This window comes from Epinephelus moara, chromosome 7, assembly GCF_006386435.1.
Source record: "Epinephelus moara isolate mb chromosome 7, YSFRI_EMoa_1.0, whole genome shotgun sequence".
Classification (NCBI taxonomy): domain Eukaryota; kingdom Metazoa; phylum Chordata; class Actinopteri; order Perciformes; family Serranidae; genus Epinephelus; species Epinephelus moara.
The window spans coordinates 24,221,902-24,247,835 of record NC_065512.1 but is presented as its reverse complement, the minus strand read 5'-3'; the positions used below and the strand labels follow the sequence as shown (position 1 = coordinate 24,247,835).

Here is a 25,934-nt window from a genome sequence, read left to right as displayed (position 1 = left end):
AGGGAATTTACTCAAATTTGACACAAATGTCTACTTGGACTCAAGTCTCATTAAATTGACTCAATGAATTGACTAGAATTTGGTGGTTGAAGGTTAAAGGTCAATGTCATGGTGACCTCATAAGACATGTTTTTGGCCATAATTCAGGAATCCATATGCTAATTATGTGAAAACTGAGCACACATGTCTAATAGATTAAATTGATGAAGTGAGGGGCGTCAGTGGCTTAGTGGTAGAGCAGGCACCCCACATACAAGGCTGTTGCCGCAGCGGCTCGGGTTTGAATCCAGCCTATGGCCCTTTGCTGCATGTCATCCCCCCTCTCTCTCTCCCCTTCCAAAATGTCAATGGTCAACTCCAATGTAACATCATACTCGTCTGAAAAAACACTTTTCTGACTGTTATTCAGCACCCTAACTCAGGAACAGAAGGGCAGACATTTGGTCAGGTTGTATAGATCTTCGGTGCAGCCGGGGGGAAGATGTGTGTAAAGCATCCATGTTTTCACAGTCATGGATGTAAACAATAACTGCAACTTGACAGGTTTGGGAGACATACAACTGCAAAGCGGTAATTGCAGTTTGTTTTTTGTTTTGTTTTTTGCTGTTATTATTCACTTTTAGATGTAGATGTGGCAAAAACATAGCAAAATGCAATCTAAAGTAATTTGTAATTTGTGAATGTTATGTTAAAAAATTAACAGTTTTTACAATAGTAAAAACAGTATGGTACGGTGAGTATTTCAGTGAGAATACAGTTTACGATGTGGTCATTAAATGCATTTTGTGTCTACAGTTTAGTCCACACTGACTCCTGTGATCTCAGTATCGAGATATGCTTGTTACCAAAGGTAAAACAACATGGATGAAGTGGTGCGTGTGAGCTCCAGAAAAACCTTTGGATGAGAAAACTCAAAATTGTATTCAGTATGTGAAGAAGCCATTTGCCCATTTCTTGTCAGTCTGACAACAATAAAAATGAATATGAGTCATAAACAATAAATCCAAGCCCTAGTTCTGTTGTTTCTGGCTCACATTCATTTTCAAATATATTGATTGCATTGCCTCAAACCACATGAATAATATATGTAAATTCTTATGTTGAGTTTAATTCCAATTTATCCCTACAATTTACCAGCAGCAACTACTGGAGACAATGCATTTTGCTGAGAAAAACAAATGAAAGGTTTAATAGATTTACATTTTTACATTACTACTGTGTAGTTTAAGAGCTGCTATATGATGTCTAATCACCTCCTTCTCTATCCTCTAAAGATAGTAATATGCCTTATGGGGGTAAAAGGGAATCTGTATCTGTGCCAGATGCAGACTCTAGTGAAACTGTGTCTAATTGTTCCCATTGTTGTGTTTTAACGTAATTTCCTTGCTGTATGTTTGGCAGCTGATCAAACATTAATCAGAATTGGTGTAAGCTGGATCCTTACATCCACTTACCTAACTGTCCTACTCCTAGATTGAATTCATGATTATGCTTTGCTTTTACCCATAATGAGATACTTCAAACTAACGTGTAATCAAGCATCAACTGCTAAGTAAAGGCTCTGTTAAGGATTGTTGTGTTGTTAACTTGGTGCTTTATTAGCAGAAGAAGTAACAACTACTGTTCGCAGCTGTTTTTGTTATGAAGGTCAGATTTACATAGACACAGGAAGCCTGGTATTGATATTAGGGATATAAAATCCTCATGTAACATGAGAAACCTGGTTATTCGTATCCTTTTATATCCTATTTCAACTGCATTCAGGTTTCTGAATGTCAGCGTCAGTGCAAGTCTGTTGAACATCCAGCCACTCTCATTTTTGTACCAACTGAGCTCTTTCAGCATTTAAGAATGAGCCCATTTTGTTTCTATATCCCAGGACTCTGCAGCATCCTGGTTTTATTTTCTCCATCTTATCAGCAGTAATAAAGGAGAGCAACCAGACAATTTATCCTCTGTGTTAGTTTCAGACTTTTTTGTTATGCATTCACTTTCTCTTCAGGAGGTGTTTCAAATACATGGGCCAGATATGACTATCGTTCCAACAGCACGTCTTCTTGCATTCTTTATATGGGATGGACGTAAGAGTAACATTTGTTCAGCAAGTCAATGAAAGGTCTGTACTGTAGTTGTGAAGCAGGAAGCCCTACATAATAAGGATGTCAGTCTGCTTCTCCTTATGGTCACACTTTGGGACAATCTTAGAATCCATCCTATGTTAATGTTTCATTGACTAATAACTAAATAATTGAAGTTGAAAGCACATTTGATCTTGATCAGGAAGATGGACGAGGTGATTACATGCCACTGTGCCCAGTGGCGCCCCCAGAGCTTTTTCTTATGGGTGGCCAGATGGGGAAATCTTGGGGTGGCACACCAACACCAAAAGCCATAACTGGATTTTAGGAATTCTATTCTGCTGTCGTAGTATAGGCTAGTTAAAACCATGTCAATATAGAGAATTAAGCAATCGCATACTGGTATACTTTGGGTTCCTATTTTACAGTTAATGTTACTAATTGTCTGACGTGCATCGACTAATATTGGTACAGTTAACATTTTGAGTTCCACAACCATCCTGTTTTAATGTGTTATGTTAATACATTTGTTAGGTGAGTAATTGTTCTTTAAATAGGCCAAACCGGTCTCACTCCAAAACTGTCGAAATCCAGTGCTTGGGCAGTGACTTGCCGCATCAGACACTGATGAAAAAAGATGTCCCTTAACACTGTCATGATATGCAGGCGGTTGCTGTTATAGTTTAACAGCACTCAGCGGCATCAGGGTGAAACACCATGGGACAAGAACAAAAGTTAAGCCAGCGAAAGTCCAAGTAGGGTTGGGGGGAGTTGTGGTGGATGGGTCCAACAAAGACCAACTTTCACCTGGGAGAGCGGTGTATGCGTCCCGTAAGATTATAAAGCCAAACCCTGTTCTTTTATCCAAAACCCAACTACGTGGTTTTGTTGCCTAAACCTAACCATGTGTGTTGTTGTTGGGAGGAAAAAAACGTCAATTCGCATTGTTGTACTGATGCAGTTCATTTACCTTGAAAGAGACTGTATATAAACGGTAAATTTCCCGTGAAAACGGAAGTGATTTTTAAAAGAAGACAATGCATGTAACAGGCATAACTTGACACGGCGTCCCAGAACGTCCACAGCCAACGCACCCAGGGTACCTTTCATGTCGTATCTGGACATGGAAGATCCATGTCCAAACGTTGATACGTGACAAGGTTGGAGTGAGAATGTGGTGAATAGGGTGGTTGTCCTTTTCCTTAAAAAGACCAACATACAACTTTAATTTGGATTCAAAGGAACAAGCCTTCTGAAGTTTAGGGGAGACCATTTTCATTTAGATGCCTTAGTTCAAGGGACCCGTTTGAAAATGGCCATGCCAATTGTTCCCTTGCCACATTTAGCCTAACCTTGGAGCATAATTTAGCCCCCTTTCTAACAAGGCATGCCGACATGGTTGGTACCAGTGGATGCCTTAGGTTGTCTAGTTTCACAAGATAACACTACATTTTTGCTAGCTTACAAAGCGTGCAAGAGCAATTTAAAGACAGTAATATCAAATTATTATCCAATTTTTTGCCAGGAGGGCAATTGCATCAGGGTGCCATGGCCCTTCCTGGCTCCCTTTAGGGGTGCCACCAACTAGTAGTATCTCAGTTTCTATTGCAGTGCTCAAGCTAACATACTGGCTTTTGCAGAAAGCAGGTCATACAGGTTTCTGAAACCAGGATATGATGTTTACATGCAAAAACACTGGGATTCTATCAGTGTGCATCCATTTAAAGACTGTCATAAATAAACAATATGAAGCTCATTACTGCAAACTGCTGTTGCTTCAATTCCCAGACTAGACATATTTATTATTACCTTACATAATCTCGACTGAACCTGGGTTTCTGCTGCTGGCAGTGTAAATTTAAATGAAGGTGTAATTGATTTTATATGTTGCCCAAGGTTAAGGTATCTCATCTTCACTCAATCCAAAAAGCTCATGGACAACAAAGCTAAGTGAGCGTTACATATTCATGTTGCCAAACTGACGCTAAATACTGTCAAATAGCTTAATACGCTACTGTTAGAGAAACATGCAGAATCAGAAACCTGAGCTGAAATGCAGGCGTGACACCTTGAATCGAGACTGTAAGTGTCAGACACGGCACTATATGCTTCACTGCTGACCCTGAATCCTACCTTGCCAGCACCCACAGATTAAGTCTGTCAGGTTGGCAAAATGTAGTCCATCTTCCATATGTATGAGACAACAACTTGCTGTGTAATTGGTACGTTTCTGTATGAGCGCTCAAACTGACAGAGGGGAAGATAGCTGTAAGGGTGTTTAACTCTGCGAAATATTTTTGCCGTGGTTTATTTACATGAGCGCACTGGAGTCAACTGCTTGTGCGGGTAAGATATGAGAGGAATTTCTGACAGGAATGTCTAATGAGAATAGTTATAAATGTTCAGGTTCCATCTATATGTGTATTTCTTAAAAGCTTTTTTCTTTTATTTCAGCGCAGCTACATTAGAAAAGAAAAGACGTGTTTTAAATCAGGGAGCGGCAGCTCTAAAATATGCAACAGGCACAATGAATGAGCAGATGAAATCTATCATCATTAACATCACTAAGAGTGTGAATCTTTAAAAGCAGGAATACAAAACACCGGTTTTATACCAGCACACTAACAAGTTACAGACATTTCCACACATAAAAGCAGCCACTGTTCCTGCACTTATTCACTCCCTTTTAAAGAGTCTTATTTTTTACTTTGTTTCCCTTTATGAGCGTCAGATCTGAGACAGTTTCACATCCTAACTTTTAATGCCACTGGACAGTTGTCTGGTATATCAGGAAGTATATCTTTTACATTTGAGACAGTTTTATACATTGTCTGTGAGGGGAATGATAGGAGGGAACAGTGTCAAGTTGATGTCTGAGTTGTCTCTGCTCTGATTCTTCGTTTCTCATTCGACATATAGTAAGTCAAGAAAGTATGGCCACAATCAGAGAATGGGTTATGCGTTCAATTTAATCTCTACAGCCCCACACTCCACCCCACCCCCTCCCTCCATCTTTTGATGTTGCTCATATTCGATTTATGGCTGCAGTGCATCCAGACTGCCATAAATTCCAATAAAAAGACAAGCCTGGCTACTTCCCACTTTGTGCTACTTAATGCATCCTGGCAAAATTGGCTGATAAAAGTCACTTTAAAGCATCCAGGAGCACCACAGCCCTTCCCTTTATGAACAGTGGAACTGTTTTTGTTGTTGTTGCCACAATTCAACTGTAGTTGATGGAAATGTAGCAAACTGTCTGGAACTAATGCAGTTTGGGATAGTTAATGGCATAATGACAAAACAAGGATTCATTACCCAGCACAGCACCCAGCATTTTAAGGACTAGGACTAGGACTGGGAATAGGAAAAGGACTAGGACTAGGAATAAGATTAGGAATAGCTAGTAAAGCTTAGCATAAAGACTGGAAACAAGTAGGAAAGTTCATGAGTGGGGTATTTACTGATGTATTTTATGTTAGAGAACCACAGACCTTATTTCAGGCATCAGAGCCATCCTCTGATGATATGCAACGAGTCACCATTGTAGTTTAATGGTGTCAGCGGGAACAAAAACTAAAGTTAAAACAGCGAAAGCCCGAGTGGAGTGGGTAGGAGGGGTGGTAGATGGGTCCAACACATACCGACTTTCGTCCGGGAGAGTGGTGTTTGTGTCCCGTAAGATTTAAAAGCCAACCCTTTTCTTTTTTCCTGAACCTAACCACGTGCGTTAGTCGTTGGAGGAAAAAACATGTCAATTTGTGTTGTTGTACTGACGTAGTCTGTTTATTTTGAAAATATTTTGAATCAAGACAATACATGTAACAGGCAGAACTTGACACGGCGCTCCAGAACATCAACAACCAGTAATTACACAGCACAACATCAGGCATTTTAAGAACCAGAATTAGGACCAGGAATAAGAATAGGAAAAGGACTACAACTAGGACTAGGAATAGGAATAGCTAGCGAAGCTTAGCATAAAGTCTTGAAACAAGTAGGAAAGTTCATGAGTGGGGTATTTACTGATGTATTTTATGTCGGAGAACAAAACGTGACAGAACTCTGACAGACCTTACTTCACACATCTAACCAAAAACCCATTCAAACAACCCAATGACTTTGAGACTAGGGAACCAGGAATGGTAAAATGCTAAACCATTTTCCAGGTTTTAGGACTCCTTCCTGGCAGACTATACTGGTAGATCTTTGGACAGAGCATGTCTAGCTTTTATCGCCTGGCCTTTATGTTAAGCTAAGCTAACTGTATTTACCATACAGATGTCAGAGTGATCAGACTCCCAGCAAGAAATCAAATAGCATACTTCCCAAAATGCCGAACTCTGTCTGGAGTACCAGTATTATATATCCAACATTAAAGCACATTATTAGTCATCTAAATATCAGTCAAGAGTCAACATTTGCGTCACTGGTTTTGAATTTAAATAGATGTTTTGAATATTGACTTGCAGCGGTTTAGGAAATTTGTGGACTTCAGATAACTCACCCAGTTTATTATGACTCATCTGAATCTTTTTTTTTTCTTGGTTGCAGTTGCTGCTCTACACATATATTGACCTACCTAACTACCAAATTAAAAAAAAAAACACTGTTATCAAAGGTTATCAATTATGAAACATTTGTACCCTCAAAGGCTTTTACAGAGTGCTGAGTCGCTGATAGAGCAGAGATGCCCTCAAAAGACTGTTTACTAGATGAGCAGAAAGAAAATCTAATATGATGAACAGTTGACCTTTCGTGATATGGAAACAGTTTGTATTTTTCCACTCCATGTAATTGCATTACAGTTCATTTTCCGGTCAAGGGACTTTGTAAAGATAGAGTCAAGTAAGAGGCAGTGGCACGGAGAGCTGCATAGCACTGATTTACATGTTGCAGAGGTGGTAAGATAAGCCTCTGAACTGTTTCCCGAGGCAGGCCGCAGCAGAATGCAGCAAAATACTAAATATCATGAACACTACTTTATAGACTCCCTTATTAGTTATTTCTGGTGATTTTATTCAACGTCAGCTACAGGCTGTGTTTGTTGAGATGCAAGAAGCCAAATAAAACTGGCCTTGTGAATAATTTATTAGCTTGTTTCTTTGTTTATGAAGACAGTACGAGATGCATGTAATAAGAGCATTTTTAACTGAGTAAAATCAGCACGGGATCGGGCTGTCTCTTCAACTGACCAGTGGTAATCATGTAAAGCACACACACACACACACACTGATAAAGGTGAAACCCACTGAATCATCTAACCCAGATTCCCCGTTTCTCCTCTCCCACCTCCAACCCCCCCTTCCCACAGCCGTCACCCTGTGAATGGTGCCGCTGCGAACCAAATAATGAGGTGCACTGTGTGGTGTCCGACTGCGCCGTCCCAGAGTGTGTCAACCCTGTGTACGAGCCGGAGCAATGCTGCCCCATCTGTAAAAACGGTAAACACTCATCTCTTCTACAATTCACCGCACACTCCTCAGAAGTCATTAAATTTTCATTAAACCAATGACGGCAAGTTTATCTGTGGTATCGCCATTTGATGGCCGTGCCTTTAGCGGATGAGGATGTAATTGATGTTTTATGAATTAAAATTATTACCTTGGGCCCGTTGGACACTAATGAGCAGTACTAGTTTTAATTATAAATGACACACTAAGCAGAGTAAACATTAGCCCATTGATTAAAGGCATGGTAGGGGGGACTAATGGGTCCTGGGAGAGTCTTTTATCTCCCAGTGCCCTAACGCCCTTGTCACACACAGGCAATCCCTAAATTAGAATTATAGGATTCAAATGGTTCATTGGCTATTTACAAGGCGAGGTGGGAGATTTCCCCTTGCCAGCACCAATCCTGAGGGACAGATGGAGTTTTATGATGAAAGTACAATAACTGCTCATCTGCAATGTGATCCTGGCTGGAAGGCTCGATGGCAAAGAGTGCTGGGGGCTAAATTTAAATTCAGCCACAACACAATGTTGCATTTACATGGCTCAAATGTAAACTTCAGATCATTTGAGAGCTGAAAGAGCTGGCAAAGAAAGTTTTCCTGAACTCAGATGAAAACCTGATAAACAACACAATGTGCTCTCTTGATTATAAGCCTTGTTATTGCATTCAGTCTTCTCATTATGTTCAGCGCTGCACCAAAAATATAGATATTGTTCATGAGTATTGCTGCTGAAAGAGGGCAAAACAATATCATGAAATATATTTTATTTTTCTTTCAAGCAGCAGTTGACCTATAAATGTGATGAGAGGAATTTTGTTCGAGGCGGATGCTAAATGGCTATTTCACCACAACTACCCGCATTTTCTTTCACACTTTCTCTCATTTCCTCTTTTATCCCCCTTTGCTTTCTTTCTTTTATTTCAGCACACATACACACACACAAACACCCACACTAACAAGGCTGCAGAAGCTGCTAGGAGAGAGCTAATCCAGGCTGACAGGACACAGTGACACCCTTGGCATTTCAGGGTAGGCCTGCCGTTTCTAGGCTCCCCAAGGGTGCCTGGTCAGGCTCTGGCAGCTAGTTAAATCTCTGTGGGAGCTGAGGGCTGTGGGGAGAGGACAATGAAGAATGCTGTTTAGTTCTCATTTTTGGCCGAGGGACAGGGGGGCTGTGAAAGAAAGACATCCACTTAGGCCTATGCGCTCCAGTTAGACATGCAATCGTGGAACACAGTCACACTTTGTCTTTTAATTCACCTGCTGCAACCACTGGTTTCAAATCATTATGTGAAATTAACACAGCCCTTTTAAAATATCAATGAGTTCTCTCACAAGGGAATGATTATAAAGTAAAATATGGACATGAATAGCAACAGTTCATAGTTTGGTGTGCTATTGGGCCAAGTTTTTCTGTGGGGCTCTGCCAGAAAGGGATTCCTTGGTTAAGGTTAGGAAAATAATTGTGGTTCACGTTAAAATAAATACATTTCCTCAAAAAAAAACCCTTCTCCTATGTGCATTTAGTGTTGTGATTGTAGTGTCTGTTTAACCCCAGGCCAGTTAGGGTCACCTAACACAAGTCACAGGCTTTTATAATATTACAGGTAATATAATAAGACAGTGATGCTAGAATCACAGCTAATGTTAGCCTGCTAACATGCTTGCAATGGCAGTGCTAACATGATGATGTTAAGCAGGTAACGACCAGACCAGCATTGCATCATCAAGCGCCAGGCACAATTGCATTTTTAGGGGATAAAAATCATTCTGTCAAATAAAGAGGGAGGCAGGAAAATGCCAAAGAGCTAAATTGTGTAACATATTGACAACAAAAATGAAGAATCCAGAGTGAATATTCTCTGTCAGTGTGTCATTGATTAATGATGCTGGTGATACAACTGATGGATAGTCAGCTGGAGTGGAAGGCTGCTGCAGTCGTCATAAAGTCAGACTGTCATCTCCAGCTTAATCTCAGCCTAGCCTATAACAAACAGTTTGCTGCTTACAGGCAGTGGTGGGTAAAGTACTAAAACTCTATAGTCAAGGAAAAGTACAATTACGACAATAAAAAAAAAGCTCAAGTAAAATATAAATGTATCATCTGAAAAACTTACTCAAGTGAAAGTAAAAAAGTACCTGGTTGATAAATTACTCAAAGTGCAAGTTACTTTCCATTCTAATATTTTTAGGGAGGGCAAGCTAATGTAAAATAATGAAATGATAAATAATTATAAAAACAGCATTTTTTGATAAAACATTTTTTTTTAAAATGAAGAACAGCAGGTAGGCTAATAAAAAAAAAAAATAGTCACAGCCATGCTCATACTCAGTACAACAGCACTCCCTAAGGACACGAAATGATTTTGCCAAGTAGGATGCTCCTGGATCAGCATCCCACATCGTGTTCCTGGACCAACATTGCAATCAACCAATCACAGCCCTCTGATATCATCAGTGTCCTTTGTGCTTCTTCAGTGCTAAGCTAGTTTTGCAAATTGAAGTTAGTAACGTACAGTTGAACAAAATCCTCAGTAACAATAAATAAAAACCTTGTAAGCTAGTATAGGCTTTGCAAGTTAGCTTGCTAACTAGGTTGGCTATGCTAATGAGTAAACTTACCAATAGATGAGAATATTAGCGAGCTGTCTTGCTAAGTACGTATGCTGTGCTAACAAGTAAGCTTTCCAATAGACTAGAATATTAGCAAAATAGTTCTCTAAGTAGGTAGGCTATGCTAACAAGTAACCTAGAATGTTAGTGAGTAAGCTTTGTTAAGTAGGTCGGCAATGCTACTAAGTAAGCTTTCCAATAGAGTAGAGTATGAGCAAAATAGTCGCTAACTAGGTAGGCTATGCTAACAAGTAACCTTGCCAATGGGCTAGAATGTTAGTGAGTAAGCTTGCTAAGTGGGTAGGCTGTGCTACCAAGTAAGCTTTCCAATAGACTTGAATATCAGCAAAATAGCTCGCTAACTAGGTAGGCTATGCTAACAAGTGACCTTGCCAATAGGCTAGAATATTAGCAAAATATCTTGCTAACTAGGTAAGCTATGCTAATAGGCTAAAATGTTAGTGAGTTAGCTTGCTGAATGGGTCGGCTGTGCTAACAGATAAGCTTGCCATTAGGCTAGAATATTGTTCACTAAAAAAGAGTGAGAATAATAGCATTTTTCAGTTGCAAGTTCCAGCGATAAACACCTTTTCCCTCCCTTTCTTCATGTTAATCCTGGATTGATTTGGTCAGGTTTATTCAAGACCATCATCATCATGCTGATTTTGATTTGTTTATGTCAATACCAACATCAGTGATTCTATTCAGGATAAACATGGCAATGGTGGTCCTGGATCAATATAGCCAAATTATTCAGAGTCACCATGGTGATGATAGTCCATAATTAACATAAACAGGTTATTCAGAATCAACATGGCAATGATTTCCCTGGATTAATCTCAACAAATTATGCAGGGTTAAAAAGAAGGGGAAATGTGTGCTTCACAGGTCTTTGCAACTGCAAAATGACAGTATCCTTAGGCTACTTGTTAGCATAGCATATAGTTAGCAAGCTAACTCACTAACATTCTAGTCTATTGGCAAGTTTACCCGCTAGCATAGCCAACCTAGTAAGCAAGCTAACTTGCTAACACTGCAGTAGCTCATACAGTTTTTGTTAAGTAGCTCTGTAGCTCTGAAGAAGCACAAAGGGATTTTGAAAGAAGCACAGGAGCAGCACACTGATGATGTCAGAGGGCTGTGATTGGTTGATTGCAATGTTGGTCCTTGAATGTGATGTGGGATGTTGATCCAGGAGCATGTCCTGCTTGGCAAAATCACGCAACCCTGGGGTATGATATTACACAACAGTTCAAGTGCCACTTATAAGTTAACAATAATAAGCGACAACAGCTTATGATTTGTTTCTTTATTTAAAAATGTATTTGGCTCCCCCAACACAAATATTATCACAACTGGACAGTTGCCAAGCAACTCAAACATTCCTGCACACTAGCTTGCTCCTTTCTTGGTCTACACATGACCGCCGAGTCTGTTGGCAGGTGCTTTGGTGGCATGTGTGAGTTAACAGCTGGATCAGACAGTACAACTGCGACATCAGCTCATGTATGAAGCATACACCGTTTGCAGTGACGTTACAGGCCTCTTTCCTTCCCTTCATCGTCTTCTGATGACCATTCATCATTTAAATCAAATGGTATTTGTGAAAATGCATTCGGCATCGCGGTGCAAAGTTTGTTATGATGACCTTTAATGTAATGGGCACTCTGGCACAAACAGCGCAGTGAATGTGCTTAACTTAATTCTCATTTTAGTGTCGACAGTCGGATTGGATTTACGATCACACCCATTAATTAATCTACCAGTTGTAGCAAAGGCATAATTGACAAATGTAGCACAGTAAAAAGTAGATCATTGTTTTAAATTGAGGAACTCAACACTATTTAAACTCATTTTTGTTTGACATTCATGATGAATTTGATGTACTCTTGCAGGTTGTAGTGTTAATAGCTGAAGCAAATACAGCAGTTTATGAATTGGTTGGTAAACGTATCTCTAAATAATGTTTCATGTATTAAACTAACAGTGTGTAAGATTTAGGGAGATTTAGTGGCCTCTAGCAGCAGTGCTGGGTAGGTTACTTTTGAAATATTATAGGTTACAGATCACTAGTTAGATTACAGTCACATTTATTTTGTATTTTAGTTGCATAACTCTGTTACATGTAACTACCCAGTCACCATTTGTATGTGGGCCCCATGTGGTTAGTAAATGAGCTGAAAAAGGGGCCCTATATTGGATTGTCCAAGGGTTCCACAATGTCCTCATGCCTATTGCCCACATGGGTGGTTTTACCCAAGTGGGTCCAGGATAAGATGCCCATTTTGGGCCTATATCCTCTTGGTACCCAGGCAGCCATAGCATTACCCATATGGGGCCCACTTGAGTAAACCCACCGATGGAGGCATTTGGCATGGGACCATTATGGAACCCATGGACAATCCCATATAGGGCCCATTTTTGAGCTCATTTACTAACCACAAATATTGGCTCAGCAGGTACTCTCAAACAGTGTCTGACAGTAAGGATTGCAGAATTGCAACCAGTCGCAACTTCTCCTGGTTAGAATTCCTTCAGTATTCATTGTTCAAGAGGTTTTTAACGGGCAAATTCTGGTAATAAATTATATTCCATTTCTGCCAACATATTCCCTTAGGATATATATTATACTAAGAACTAATTACAGCTGAGGCCGATGGGGCATGACCCTTTTCTCTTGTGTCTAGCTTAATCTGCTCTTGAAGGAACATGTGTCTGAAACAAAATATGCATTTTAGAGCTTGTGCTCATCTCACAAAATTTTACTTACTGTCCAGACCCAGAGACAATGAAATATACAGCATATGGATGACTGTATGTCTGCCGGGTTACTCACATTAGACACAGCGTCGTGGTTGAAGAGGCTGTTGCATCTGCTGACAAACTGTACTGCGTAGGAAGTTCAGCTGTCGTATCCCCACATTGCATTATCAGTGTTCCAGCACAGGTAAAAAGGCTGGCTGATCCCACTCATTCTGACATAGTTAAAGAAAAGCTTCAGGAATGTTTAAATTTCAAAACTAATCAGAATGATCAGTAGCTGACCCGATTGCTAAGGGCAGAAATGTTATTGAGGTGGTTAATTAGCACCCATTAATTATTGAGTTGGTGATATGGAGGTTAAATCATGTCTTGATACTTTGGTTAAAATGAGGCTAAATGCAGTTTATTAGTGAACATTTTTTTGACAGGAGTAATGACTATATCTTAATCAAAGGCAGGTCCTAACTACATTTCAGCCTCTTAAAAAACTTTCCAACTAAATGTATACTGGTTGCAACCTTGATGTGCGGATGTCTTTTGACCAGCAAATCACCAGATCAATGCTTATGGCTGCCAGCCTTTTGTCAAAGCTTTCCATTATTGCGACGTAGCTTTTTAGCTCGTCTTCTTCTTGGTGTTTCACCCTGAAAACAGCAACAGAGAGCAGAAGGCAGCACAATGGACTAGTCAGCCAGTGGGAGCGCTTATCTCTGAGAACCACGTTCATCGAGTCTGACTGATTCAGCTCTAATCTTTATCAAGAATTATATACTGTAAATTTATCAGGGGATACATGTAATTATATAATTCTCATGAAGAAAATGATAATGAGAAGTAGTGTGAAAATGGCCAGCGTTTCCTCACTATGATAGGATTAAACCATTTTTAGATCTGCTTATCTGTCTGAAGACTGTCATTGTGGGTTTTTTTAACAGACATATCATACAGTAGCAGCGCCACAGAGCTGGCTACAGTTAAGTCACATAGTCAGACTGACATAATCTATGGACAAGCTGGGTTTTTTTGTGAATTGAAGGATGTGTGAATGAATTTCTAACCTCTAGGCAAGAGCTAAAATCAAATTTGAGCCAAATAGACAGTAATAAGCACTGATATGCATTCACTCTTAAAGCCCCAGTGTTGGGAAGTATGATGTGCCGAGACAGTTTTGACACAGGACAAACATTTTCTGAATTTCCTAAATTTTATTGGCCATGAATCGATCACAGGCTCAGACAGGTGACAGTGTGTCCTTTGAGCGGTGACAGGTAGCTGAAACTTTGTCCTTGTGACTCCTAGTCTATCCGGCTATAAACAATCACACTTGGCAGCCAGAACCAGTCACCCTCTTCCCTCATCAACCTCTACCGAGTTTGTCCTGTAACCTGTGCCAGCTGTCCAGAGGCAGATCAATGAGAGTTAAGACTTGGCAAGCGTTCTCAATGTCTCCTCTAAGCTCAGATCAAAGGGCTTTTATCAGGTCCGAATAGAGCATGGGACTCATCAACGCTGAGGCAAAAGATGGGGATACTAGGTAGCCGACACCTCCTTTTGTCAGTGTCACGTGGATGTTTATGGCCCCCTGCACAGTGGCAGCTCCAGGGTTGGTCAGATAAGGTCAGTGAGATTCTTGGGGTGGCACGCCGAACCAAAAGCTAACTGAATTTCAGGATTTTCTGTATGCTGTTTTGGTACATTGACTAGTGGAAACTGTGTAAATATGAGAGTTAGTGAATCACATACTGATAGATTTTGCTTTTTGTATTTTACTTAATGTTAAAAATGAATGTGCATAGACTAATACCGGTACAGTTAACATTTTAAGTTAAGCAACAATGCTGTTTAATAATGTAATGTTTCTGTATTTACCTGTTAGGCGATTAATTGTTCTTCAAATAGGCTGGTTGTTACTTTCCTTTAAGTTGAAGTAGTACTTAAATACAAGTTCAGGGTAACTGTACTAAAGTATTACCATTCTATGGAACTTTGTACTTCTACTCCACTACATCTCAGACGCAAATACTGTACGTTTTTACTGCACTACATTTGTCCAACAGCTTACTTTTCTGGTGACATTTTTCTTACCCTTCTTTTCTAATGAAACCATTTTTAATTTGAATTTTTCTGACGAACTGAGTGATTAAGTGTTCCTTTAGGGGTTGAGAAATTTATCTTACTTCTTTAAAGAGCTCTATACAATATTGTGAGCATTAATATAGCAGCAAACAACTATTCTCTATGTAAAGATATAGTGAAGTAATGACGTCCTGAGGAGAGAATGAGGTCACTTTACCTCTGAATATGCTGTAATACAAACTTCTCTGTTCTATGTCGTGGTAGATGGTTCAGTCACACGTGCATGTTAGTGCATGTGAGTCCCATGTTGGTTTCCCACTGGCTAGCTAATCACCTCAATGCAGCATTGCGCTCATACAGCACTTACCGCTGATATTGGTACAGTGTTGCTGCGGAAATGTAGCACCCGCCTGCCCGGTTAACACTGTTAGCCAGTGTTGGGCAAGCTACTTGGAAAATGTAGTGAGCTAAGCTACCAGTTACTCTACATCAAAATGAAGTTTCACAACACTGAAGCTAGTCCCAGAGAAATGGAGCAAGCTAAGCTACCAGAAAATGGCAAAAGTAGCCTGCATGTCAAATCAGCGTTACCACAGTGATAAGACAAAAGTGTCAGCCAAACAAATAGGAAGGGAAAAAATGTTCACTTAAACTGTTTATTATAAAATAACAGGCTTAAATTACTTACCTTTTTTTTGTTGAAGACCTTTTGACATTTGAACATGTCCTCCAATAACAGGTGACATCAGTAGGTCACTCTCTGTCCCCTATCTTCCTACTTAATACTCCTACTAGGAACTACTTAATCTATTTCTCTAGTGTCCACTGCAAATCCACTAAATATATACACAGTGCAATGTAGCCAATCAGAGGCAGAGTATGGCGGGTCTTCCAAGGAAACGCAATAGCAAAGCAGCAAGCAGAATAACCTTGAGGATTAGTAAGTGATGTCATACGGAAGTGCTTCCCTCGTCAACGTGCCTCGGTGTGGCGCTGGTCACATCACTTAACCCTCAGTGTTATTATCCTTACTTTTAGCTAGACCTCTGCAGGAAAAAATACACTTCAGAGCTTTTCCTGGGAAAAAGTGCTTTTGACTTTTGTGGACGCAACTGCGATACTAGTTTAAAAAAAAAAGAAGCTATTTGACTCAGAACGTAGTGACGTTACCACCACGCTACTGAGAAATGCCGTTAAATTCGTAATGCCGCTACACGTAGTGACGCTACTGCCCAACACTGCCGTTAGCTCTGTAAGCACTGTTGCTGTTGTTAGCATTGTTTATGCTGTTAGCACCATCAGCTGCTTGCCGCCAGCTTAGCCACCTCCTTGTTGAGAGCCATGTGGCGTGCAGACAACCTCTGAATCATAGATACACTCTGAATTTTGTATAGAGCTCCTTCAAGCTAAATAAACTATTAACAAACCCCCTTGGATCAGTTGGAAAACACTTGTTTTTCTGAGTTCAGGAAAAGTGGACTTTTTCAGAGATGCGTGGTTCCCACAGGACAGCGACGCTACAAACATATGGCGATCCTATAGAATATGAAGCATTGCGACAGATTAAATCACAGAAAGAATGCAGCAGTTCATTGAAAAAAACATCATATAGGACTTGTAGTGGAGTGTTTTTACAACATTGCATTGCCATTTTGACATAACTAAAGGGTCTGAATGATTCTCCCACCGCTGTGTTTAGGCTTTTAAAAGTCATGGTCTTGGTTAAGTATTTAAAAAGTCAGTGTGACCTGTCTTTGGCTTTGAGTCACTGTGACTTTCAATATTTAACCAAGACCGTGATCTTGACCTAACCTTAATCGTGTGCTTCTAGTTGCCTGATATTGTCATTAAAAAACCAATAGGCTTTTCTCACAGCATTTATTTTGACTAGTGAGAAAGGCACAGGTGTTACTAATAACACAGATCTGTCCCAGTAAGTACAGTGTGACAATGAGCCAGCATGCACAACACCAGGACCCTGAAATCAAAGCAGCTAAATGGAGTCGAGCTATCATTAATTTCAATAATTACACCTGTGCCTTTCCTACTGTGACATGTCAAAATGTCTTCTGTAAAAAAAGGCCTCTGCTGTGCACAAGTTGAGTAATTGTGCCGATCTGCATGCAGCTGGCCCGTGTCCCCAAATGTACCCTGTGTAACCAGGCTCTTTGGGTCAACTAACCGTACAGTTTCACAGTTACATTGCTAGCATCAGGTTAGCCTGTCCTAAATCAAATTCACTGGGACACCAAGACGTCCGTGAAAATTAGCCGTGAAAGCTACTGTGTCTCCAAGAGTTATGAGACATATGAGTTTTTTATGACCACTCGTAGAGTCTTGAATCCGGCAGGTTTTACAGAGCTGAATGCTCAGAGCAATCCAAAGTCACCGTCACACCAATTGAGCTGCTGATTGCTTCATCTACATGATTAAAACTCTTAAGAATTCCTGGTACCTTCTGACTGTGCTGTCTCAAGAAGTAGAGGAAGATGCACTCCGCCTCGATTCACCCCGAGATGGAGAGAAACAAATTAGACATAATAATTTCATGTGGTATTTACCAATAATGAATGCACCGCATTCCCACAAAGGTAACACCGTTTTCAGCTTCCTCGAGCACAGATCCTAGAATGTACCCAGGCTTAATCTGCCTATCTGCCGAGATGATCAAATACAAGGGTATGAGGTGTTCCAATGGTACACAATCAAACACGTTTTAGAATTAAAGGAATTTTATCAACAAAAAGGGATCTGCACAGGTAAATCCTACAGTGTTTCAAGGATAAATCAGATGTCAAATTTCATCTAAGTTCTTTATTGTTTTGGAAGTCGGCACAGAGTGTGTGTGTGTGTGTGTGTGTGTGGAGAGAAACCATGTAAGGAATTGCTAAGGAGTTCTGTGGCCTTTTCATACAGACTGAAGTGATTAACACCATCCTCCCTACTGCCTCTCAAAGCAGCTTTCTCTCTCTTCCTCTGTCTCTCTCTCTGTACTCCAGCCTCTCTGTACTGCCAAGCCAGCGCCTGGCAGGCTTCTCTGCTCGCAGCGCATTAGGATGCAAAGCACTCCATGTCGAGGGAGAAGGGGAGACTAACAAAAGCGCTTTAGTGTTGCAAAAACAAGCCCATCGGTGCATGCCCGTGAAAAGATCTGTACGTCTGCTCTGACTCCCCTAACTCCCTGCAGCTCTCTGCATCACTCCACCACCCCTCCGAAAAGAGAAGCCCTCAGGAGAACCACATCCATTTCTTGTCGTTCTCATTCCTTCTTTCCTGTCTTTCTCCCCCTTCCCTCCCTTCCCATGCGGCAGGTCCAAATTGCTTTGCTGGAACAACGATCATCCCAGCCGGAATTGAAGTAAAGGTGGACGACTGCACCATCTGCCGCTGCCACAACGGAGACTGGTGGAAGCCGGCGCAGTGCTTGCGGCGGGAGTGCCTCAACGGCCAGACGTTGTCATAGAGAGACTCCACTGGGGATGGTGGAAAAGCTCAGGCAAGGCCCTGCCTACTGCACCATTTTGTATGATTGACAGGGCAGGAGCACAATTCCTAACCAACCTGAGACAGCATAGCATCGACGAGATGCTCTCATAAGCTTCACACAAACACAAATTTAGCCACCGAGAAGATGACGGAACTTGTCTCAAGGCTGTTTCCACCCTCCAGTTTTAATTGTCCTATATATTTTCAGAAGTTGACTTGCTTGACTCGCTGCTCTCACACACAAAGTTTCTAAGCTCCTTGAACTCTTTCCTAACCATTAGCAATGTTGAATTGCTCATGTTGATTTCTGTATGTATGCCATCTGCTTGTTGTACTCGTCTGTCACAATCACGCAGGTGTTGTAATATTCCAACAGCAGGAAAAACAAACCGTAAGCACACTTAACGGCACTTTTTCTTTCTGTCATACGAGGATTGATGACGGTGAAAGCACTGCAGAGGTGTGCTCGAGTTTCACGACTTCACTCTAAGAGCTTGTTTACAAGATGCACATCACACATAAATGTTTGTGTCTTCATAAGACTTTAAGACTTTTTATCGCTATGGCAGGAACTCACCTCTAACACTTAGATGATGCTACTGTCAATTTTATAAACTGCTATAAAATGCCAAAACGCTGATTTTATTGATCAACACACCATGGCTGAGTCATGTTTCTGTATAGTAGCAGCACAGGCAGGGGAAGCTGGTGCTGTAGAGAGAGGAAAGGCAGGAACAGTGGCAGCAAGCAGCTATGAGAGGGGTAGATGTAAAATTCTGCAACACTGCATCAAAACAACAACTTTGGGCAGCCTCTTCCGGCTTAATTGTCGTTATTGTTTTCTCTCAGAGGTCCATATCCTCCGAAATATTCCCGCTAACTAACTGCTTGAACTTGTTATCAAAGCAATTAGCGAGCCAAGAGCAGCCTGCTTTAATTTCCCTTAATCAAGGAGTATTCTGTGATAAATCATCCAGCTGGGTGCTTGGCGCTGCCGCAGCCTGCATGCTGGGCACACGCCACGAGAACCAGCAGACAAAGGGAGGAATTCTGCATATGTCTGAATGCTTTTAAGCAGCATTCACGTGCACATTGTCCATGTGAGCATACACACGCACCCCATTCATCCACAATCTCACAGCCTCAGGATGCTGATCGGCACCCAGTGAAGCACTTAAACCTTAAGGCTTGTTAAGATACAAAGCTGTCACATTATCCCACGGTTATAGATTATGTAATAGATTTTCAGCTCGTCCCCTCCCCGATATGTTAGAGCAGCTCTTCGGATGTGGTGCGGCTGTATAGTCAGGGCTATAACATAGAGACAGGCTAATGTATTGCCTTGATATTTTCCCAGAGCAGAGTGGTCCTCAAGTGGTCCAGTCTGAAAGAAAAAGCACCCAAACAGGGCCCAAAACACGATATTTTTGAGATGATAAATACCAGTCATTAATTCAAAGGTGAATTCCAGTAAGCTTGTGCCATTCATCACCGGAATTTTTTCCATTTCCAGAAAATCCGTTCCTGTTAACCTTTTAGACCCTATTCCTGGGTGGTGATGGATGGGCTGCTTAATAGCAGCTCCCAGCACTCTGTAATGAGACAGAAATGAACATAGGATAAAGACCAATGACTAAAGAGGTATATTACCGTAAAAGGCACTAAAACTAATTTTTGGAAGGATCTCATAGTGCGCAGTATATTCCAAAGCTGCAGCACATGGTTGATGGAGGAATTACAGAACTGAGAGTGGGTGGGGTTCAATCCTAGGTGCAACAATGGAGCCGGGGTCATTTTCATCATTAAGCTACAGTGATTTAGTGTCTCTCAGTGTGAAAAGACAGTCCTCATCTATCTGGCTTGAGGTCCGCAGACTCATAAAACAAAACTGACATCTACGGTTTATCAATCACAGCCTCCGTGCTCAAGACATTTTAGGATTAATAAAAGAGCTTCATTCATCTTAATTACTTCAGATGCCAAATAATTATTCAGGCTGCACATGTATCCAAAAATATATTGGAATTACTTTACTGGGTAGCAAAGACTGAAGTGAGTGTGCCAGGGCTCAGAGGCATTGCTGCCGCCACAGATGCCTTATTGCTACTGTTCCAGATAAGATCCACAAAGCATGGCCTTTGGCTTTACACAGTATGAACAGCCAAGTCTGCGTTAAGTACTACTTTCTTTGCACTCCTCAGCGCAATGGTTTAACATTATGGATTACCCAGAACTAGTTATTATTTTACCCTTTGACATTCCTCTAAAAACCAGGGTGAATTAGTGGTACAAAGGCAAGCAAGGACACAGAGAGTTCAGTCACGGCTAAAAATGCAGGATTGAATTCATACATCTAGAAATACACTGTTTTTTTTATAGGAGTAAGAGGAGAAGCAGCAAAAATGGCAGAGAGAGAAGTATCAAGGCAATTTGATCCAAATGACAATGTGACATTGCAACTCATTTCCGTGTTTGGTTGTTCTGATTCAGTTTCCTTCCACGCCTCCGAGGTGCACTGCATTTGTTATACTAAACTGGGGTGCCATGGCTGCTCGTCTCCTTAATTTGCATGCTACAAGCTGCTGCTAAGAGTGAAGGTAGGAGTGCAGAGGGTGACATAGAGTCAAACCATCCAGACCAACTAGTTTTTTCTCTTGCCAGGTCAGGCAAATGGGTCAGAATTCTACTTGGCCAAAGTCAATTTATATTCGCCCTTAAACAAATTGTTGTATTTATTAGCAGTTATCAAATAACAACAGATTAAAAGTGCCATGTTTAATCTTTATTTAAGGAAATGAATCAGAATTTGAACTCCTTTGTCCAAGATAACCGAAATGTGTGCTTGTGCTTCAGCTCATAAAACTTGTCTTTACTTGCCGCCATTTTTCTTGTGAGTGCCCGATTAATATGGGGCATTTGCAGCTTTCAACAGACATGAGAAGGCTAGGAAATGTGCTACATAATTCTTTTCATTTGCTACTTAATTCTTTTTTACAACGTGCCTGTTTGGGCAAGTGAGTTGCTAATTTACTGGCCTAGTGTGGCATTTTCCTCGTCCAGGGCAATTGTTATTGTTGAGCCCTGCCAAGATCATGCTCAATTGTCCCTGCATACATACAGTAAGGAGCTGAGTTGTGATCTAGGCTGCTGGTGGGAAGCAAAAAAGAGAGATATAAAATTAAACAAGCAAATTATATATTCAAAGCAGCGAGTACAGTCAAAGAAAACTGGAGGAATTGTTCTTCACCCCAGTAAGGGAGACAGGCAAACAGCCGGACTGTACTGGTGCACATGTTGCTCTGCACTGTAAGTGGGTTGACTGCTTGAAAATTACTTTTATATCTGTCATTGACAACTAAACCGGATGAATTAGGCTCCACATGGATTAACATATAGTAGTTTCCTATGTGTGTCGTTTGAAAGAATGGGCTGTGTTTAAAAACACAATAAAAAAAAAGGCTTTTCACAGAGAGCCTCCGCCTGGGTGAACCGGGGGGAAATTACATTTCTCCTTGCAAATACGTGAAGCTGCACAGTTTCAAGGACAGGCCAGCAGCACAGTCTGTCTTTGTTCATTTTCTGCCAAGAAACTTGAGTCTTTACGTCTGTCTGTAAATGTCTATTCAGATTACCTCCATCTGTCCTCCGATCATTCAGACCGCAGGCTTGTACATGGGCATTTTGTAAAGGTATACCATTCACTCTTTCCATGAGACACCGATTTACTGTAGCTGGAAACTATGGAAGATCTTTTCTTTTTGTCACTTTTTTTTTCAGCAACAAAACTGTTACATAAAGTGTGCCTGAAAACCAACAGAGTACTATCTGGAATATGAAGAGAGAAACACTGTTATTATACAATCAATTGTATTAGTTTTTGGGGCACCAAGGGTCTGTTCATGCGTGGCTCCAAAGTAGGAGGGTGTCATTTCTATAACAAATTTGAAATTTGTTTAAAATTAAGAGCATCTTTGATTGTATATGAACACATGCTCGCACAGGTTCACCCTACGCTGTACAAGAGATAAAAGGTCCACATTTTTAAGAATTAAACAGCCCTTGGTGTTCCCCATGTTGTTCATATGTAAATATCTTCAAACGTATAATGTGTATTCTGAAATCTGAGGTGGAGTAAAACAAAACAAAAAAAAAAGACATAAGAAATGAGGAAATGTGTATTATTCATCCAGACAAAAACTATTTTGTTAAATAGACTTGAAAAGTGTTATTCGGCAAATGTGAGTGTGGATTTCTTTTTCTAATGTTCTTTCTTTCGGTACACTCAGAATTACACTGATGCTTGCGGACATAATTACTTTCAGTGGCATGAAAACACCATTAACATCTACTGAAAAATGTGAAATTCATTACTGTGAAAAGCACAGCATTTCTTGGCATCTGAATGTACTGTATGGGGAGCACAGCCTGTGCGGTCAAATTCAGTTGCACCCTAGAGTATGCTGCTGGGCAAATATCCTTGAGTTTAGCCTTTTTCCAAGTCCTTAAGCCACACAAAAAACAACCAATAATTAAAATCAGCTGAACCAAGACATGGCCAGTTGCACAAAACACCTTAATTTCTCCTTGGCTGAGGGACTTACATAAGGGTGTTGCATAGAATTCCTTAAAGAGATTTCCTTTGTTATGAAAAAATGAATGCATTTACTGCATCGAAAGAGATTTTACAGCAATAAAACAGTTCCCATGGAGACTGTTTGCTTGCACTCACACTTGTGATACTTGTTATCATCTCAAAAAGTTCTCCTATATTTAGTTAAACAGAAAAGAAAAGAGAGTCAGAGGAGGAAAATTTATTTCTGGAGAAATGCTATAAAAGGAAGCATACTAAATGTAATACCGTCAGGAAGACTGAAGTCAAAGAAAACTTTATTTCCATTTGCAGTATTATATTTGGTGGTATGGCTCTGTTCTGGGGCCTTTGTGCCTTTCTTAGGCCTACGGAGAAAGCCTCTTCCAAGCGCCTGCATGGAAAGCATAAGGCGGAGAGAGCACACCTGTCTGCCCTTCCACGTGCAAACAAAGCCAGCCTGAGGCTGAAAGAGCAAACCTCCCTGCCCTTCCATGCGCCTACATGGAAAGGCAGGGAGAGCAACAGTAAAGGCCCCCGGTAACAGAACAGAGCAGCATCAATGACAAACTGAAATGACACTGATAAGTCAGACACAGCATGAAAAGGAGGAGCTGGGGTGGAGGCAGGTTGCAAAGCGGCTTGCAGAGGAAGCAGCAACAGTAGGCAGGCCACAGCAGTTTCAATAGGACGCCCTGAATGAGAGTTGGTTGCATAGAAAGGAATCATGTGATCTATCAGCTGACTTCCTTCCATCAATCAGCTGCTCCATCAGTTGATTGGGCTGTTTGCTATCAGCTGATGTAGCTGGGACGTGAGCTGAGCTTGACATTGTGTCCTACCTGAACTAACGCTATGCTCAATTTTTAATTTACAAATAACAGCAAATACAAAACAACGGCATAAACTTGGCCATGTTGTGTTTAAGACAGAGTCAGGGGTACCTTAAGTTTTTTTCCCCTTACTTTAGTTGCTAAGGTCTTTTGTGCAATGATTAACTTACTGTAGAAATGCCTTAAGTACAAAAGCAACCAAGCAGAAAATGCTTAATACTCAAGTGAACATTTTAAGGAAACCTCGCGAAAGATTAGTGTTTTGTGCAACCGGTTTTATTTTAAGGAAACCTTACCTCTGATTTGAGGAATATCTTACCTCTGATTTGAGGAATATCTTATCTGTTTTGTGCAACTGTGAGCTTTCTATAAGCAGAACCCTTCAGAATAAATAAAAAATACAGTATTTTCCTGGGGCTGTGTGCGAGAGAAAATAAGAAGATACCAGTGCTTAATGGTTTTGTAATGCTCAGCGAGTTCAAGGGCATTACTCACAGGTTCATTCCTCCATTCTATTTCATTACAAGTCAGTCTGTGCTTCTATCTCGTCCGTACTACTAATTGCCTTCTCCCACCTCCCGCCGTGGACAAGAAAAGGGAAGCAATTTTATGCAGCACATAGCAATCAATAGCAATTAGGTGCATCCCTGACTAATCCCATTGAAAATGGCATCTTGGGAGATGGCCTGTAGAAGACCTCTTAAAGCACACATACCTTCAGGCCAGTGTTGATGGCGGGGAACGTACACACACGCACACGCACACACGCACACAGCCTGTGTACACAAAAGGTGGACACAGAAAGTGCCAGTGTTGTGACGGAACAATTAATTGCTTTGTTATTCCTATGCTACACTTTGTATTGAATCTCCATCGATCTTTTTCAGGGACCCACTCTCTCCATTTGTTTCAAACAGGCATTCTCAATTAGATAATTAGATAATTATCTCTTCCAGGTAAACTTATGCAGAATATGGAATGTATTTCCACTCTAAAACCACACATTAGAAACTGATCTGTGTGTGACACACGCGACACAAACAAAATGCCAAATTAACGAGAGATATGTGCGACAGATAAAACTGCATTAATGTGTCTTAAGAGTGGGATTGACCAAAGGCCAGCCGCGATGCAAGCATTGTACTGGAGTTGTGTGGTGAAAAGGGAGCAATTTCCCAGTAGATCTGCTTTGCAACCCTTACCTTTGGCCAGCAGCTTTGGATAATGACCGAAAGAATCAGATCAAGGATAAAAGCAGCTAGAATTAGTTTCCTTCACAGTGTGGCTGTGAAGAAATAGAGTGAGGAGTCTGGATAACTGGATGGAGCTTGGAGTAAAGTTGCTGCTCCCTCACCTCATCAGTTAAGGTGGTTCGTGGCATCTGATAAGGATTCCTCCTGGACGCCTCCCTGTGGAGGTTTTCTAGGGACGCCGAGCAGTGAGGAGCACCTTGAGAACCCACCATGTGAGAAACATTATCACACTGCATATAAATAAAGAAACAACAAACCGTGCAGATTAGCACTTTAATTTTAGATTTAAAGAGTCACAGTGTTTCATTATTGTTAATAAGACTCATGTCGACTTAATTACTGTGTATTGAAACAAACAAACAAACACATGATGACCATACTCAAGGACAAATGAGATCTCAAAATGATTATTGATTTTATGAAAAGCTTGTTTAGACTGATGTTTGAGGGTCCGGCACGGGGAGGAGGCGGAAGGCTGTGATGCAGTCGATAAGCCAGGTAGAAGGAGCCCACCACACCTTACCTCGCCTCACTACTGCCGGCTTGTGAGCTCCCTGGGGGTCAAAGATGATGTACTGCGTGCAGAGGGCCTGGTCGGAGCCTGGCAGCGCATGGTAGGCGGCGGCACTCAGGGTCTGCGTCACATCGCTGTCGGGCTTGGGCTGCCGGGTCAGGAGTTGACCTCCTCCTTCCCGGAGCAGCTTGGTGAGCTCGTCTCTGGGAGGCGCCTTAAAGGAGCCGAGCAGGAAGAAGAAACAGCCATCGAAGAGCGGTGGGAGCTACGAAAGATGA

At 41.1% G+C, this 25,934-nt stretch overlaps 2 protein-coding genes across 5 annotated transcripts in view; one reads left to right on the top strand and one right to left on the bottom strand.

Moving 5' to 3' along the window:
* The window catches only part of vwc2l (von Willebrand factor C domain containing 2 like), a 34,752-nt gene extending 12,155 nt beyond the window's left edge, over positions 1-22,597 (top strand). For all 4 annotated transcript variants that reach the window (XM_050048538.1, XM_050048540.1, XM_050048539.1 and 1 more), the window contains 2 exons: positions 7,390-7,519; positions 18,294-22,597. In XM_050048538.1, the coding sequence (XP_049904495.1) occupies positions 7,390-7,519; positions 18,294-18,445 (282 nt within the window). In that variant the 3' untranslated portion in view covers positions 18,446-22,597. The remainder of the gene's footprint in view (positions 1-7,389; positions 7,520-18,293) is intronic.
* Positions 22,598-25,403: 2,806 nt separating this feature from the next.
* Positions 25,404-25,934, bottom strand: part of bard1 (BRCA1 associated RING domain 1) — a 31,496-nt gene continuing 30,965 nt past the window's right edge. The window contains exon 11 of the mRNA XM_050048521.1: positions 25,404-25,921. Within this exon, the coding sequence (XP_049904478.1) occupies positions 25,574-25,921 (348 nt within the window). The 3' untranslated portion in view covers positions 25,404-25,573. The remainder of the gene's footprint in view (positions 25,922-25,934) is intronic.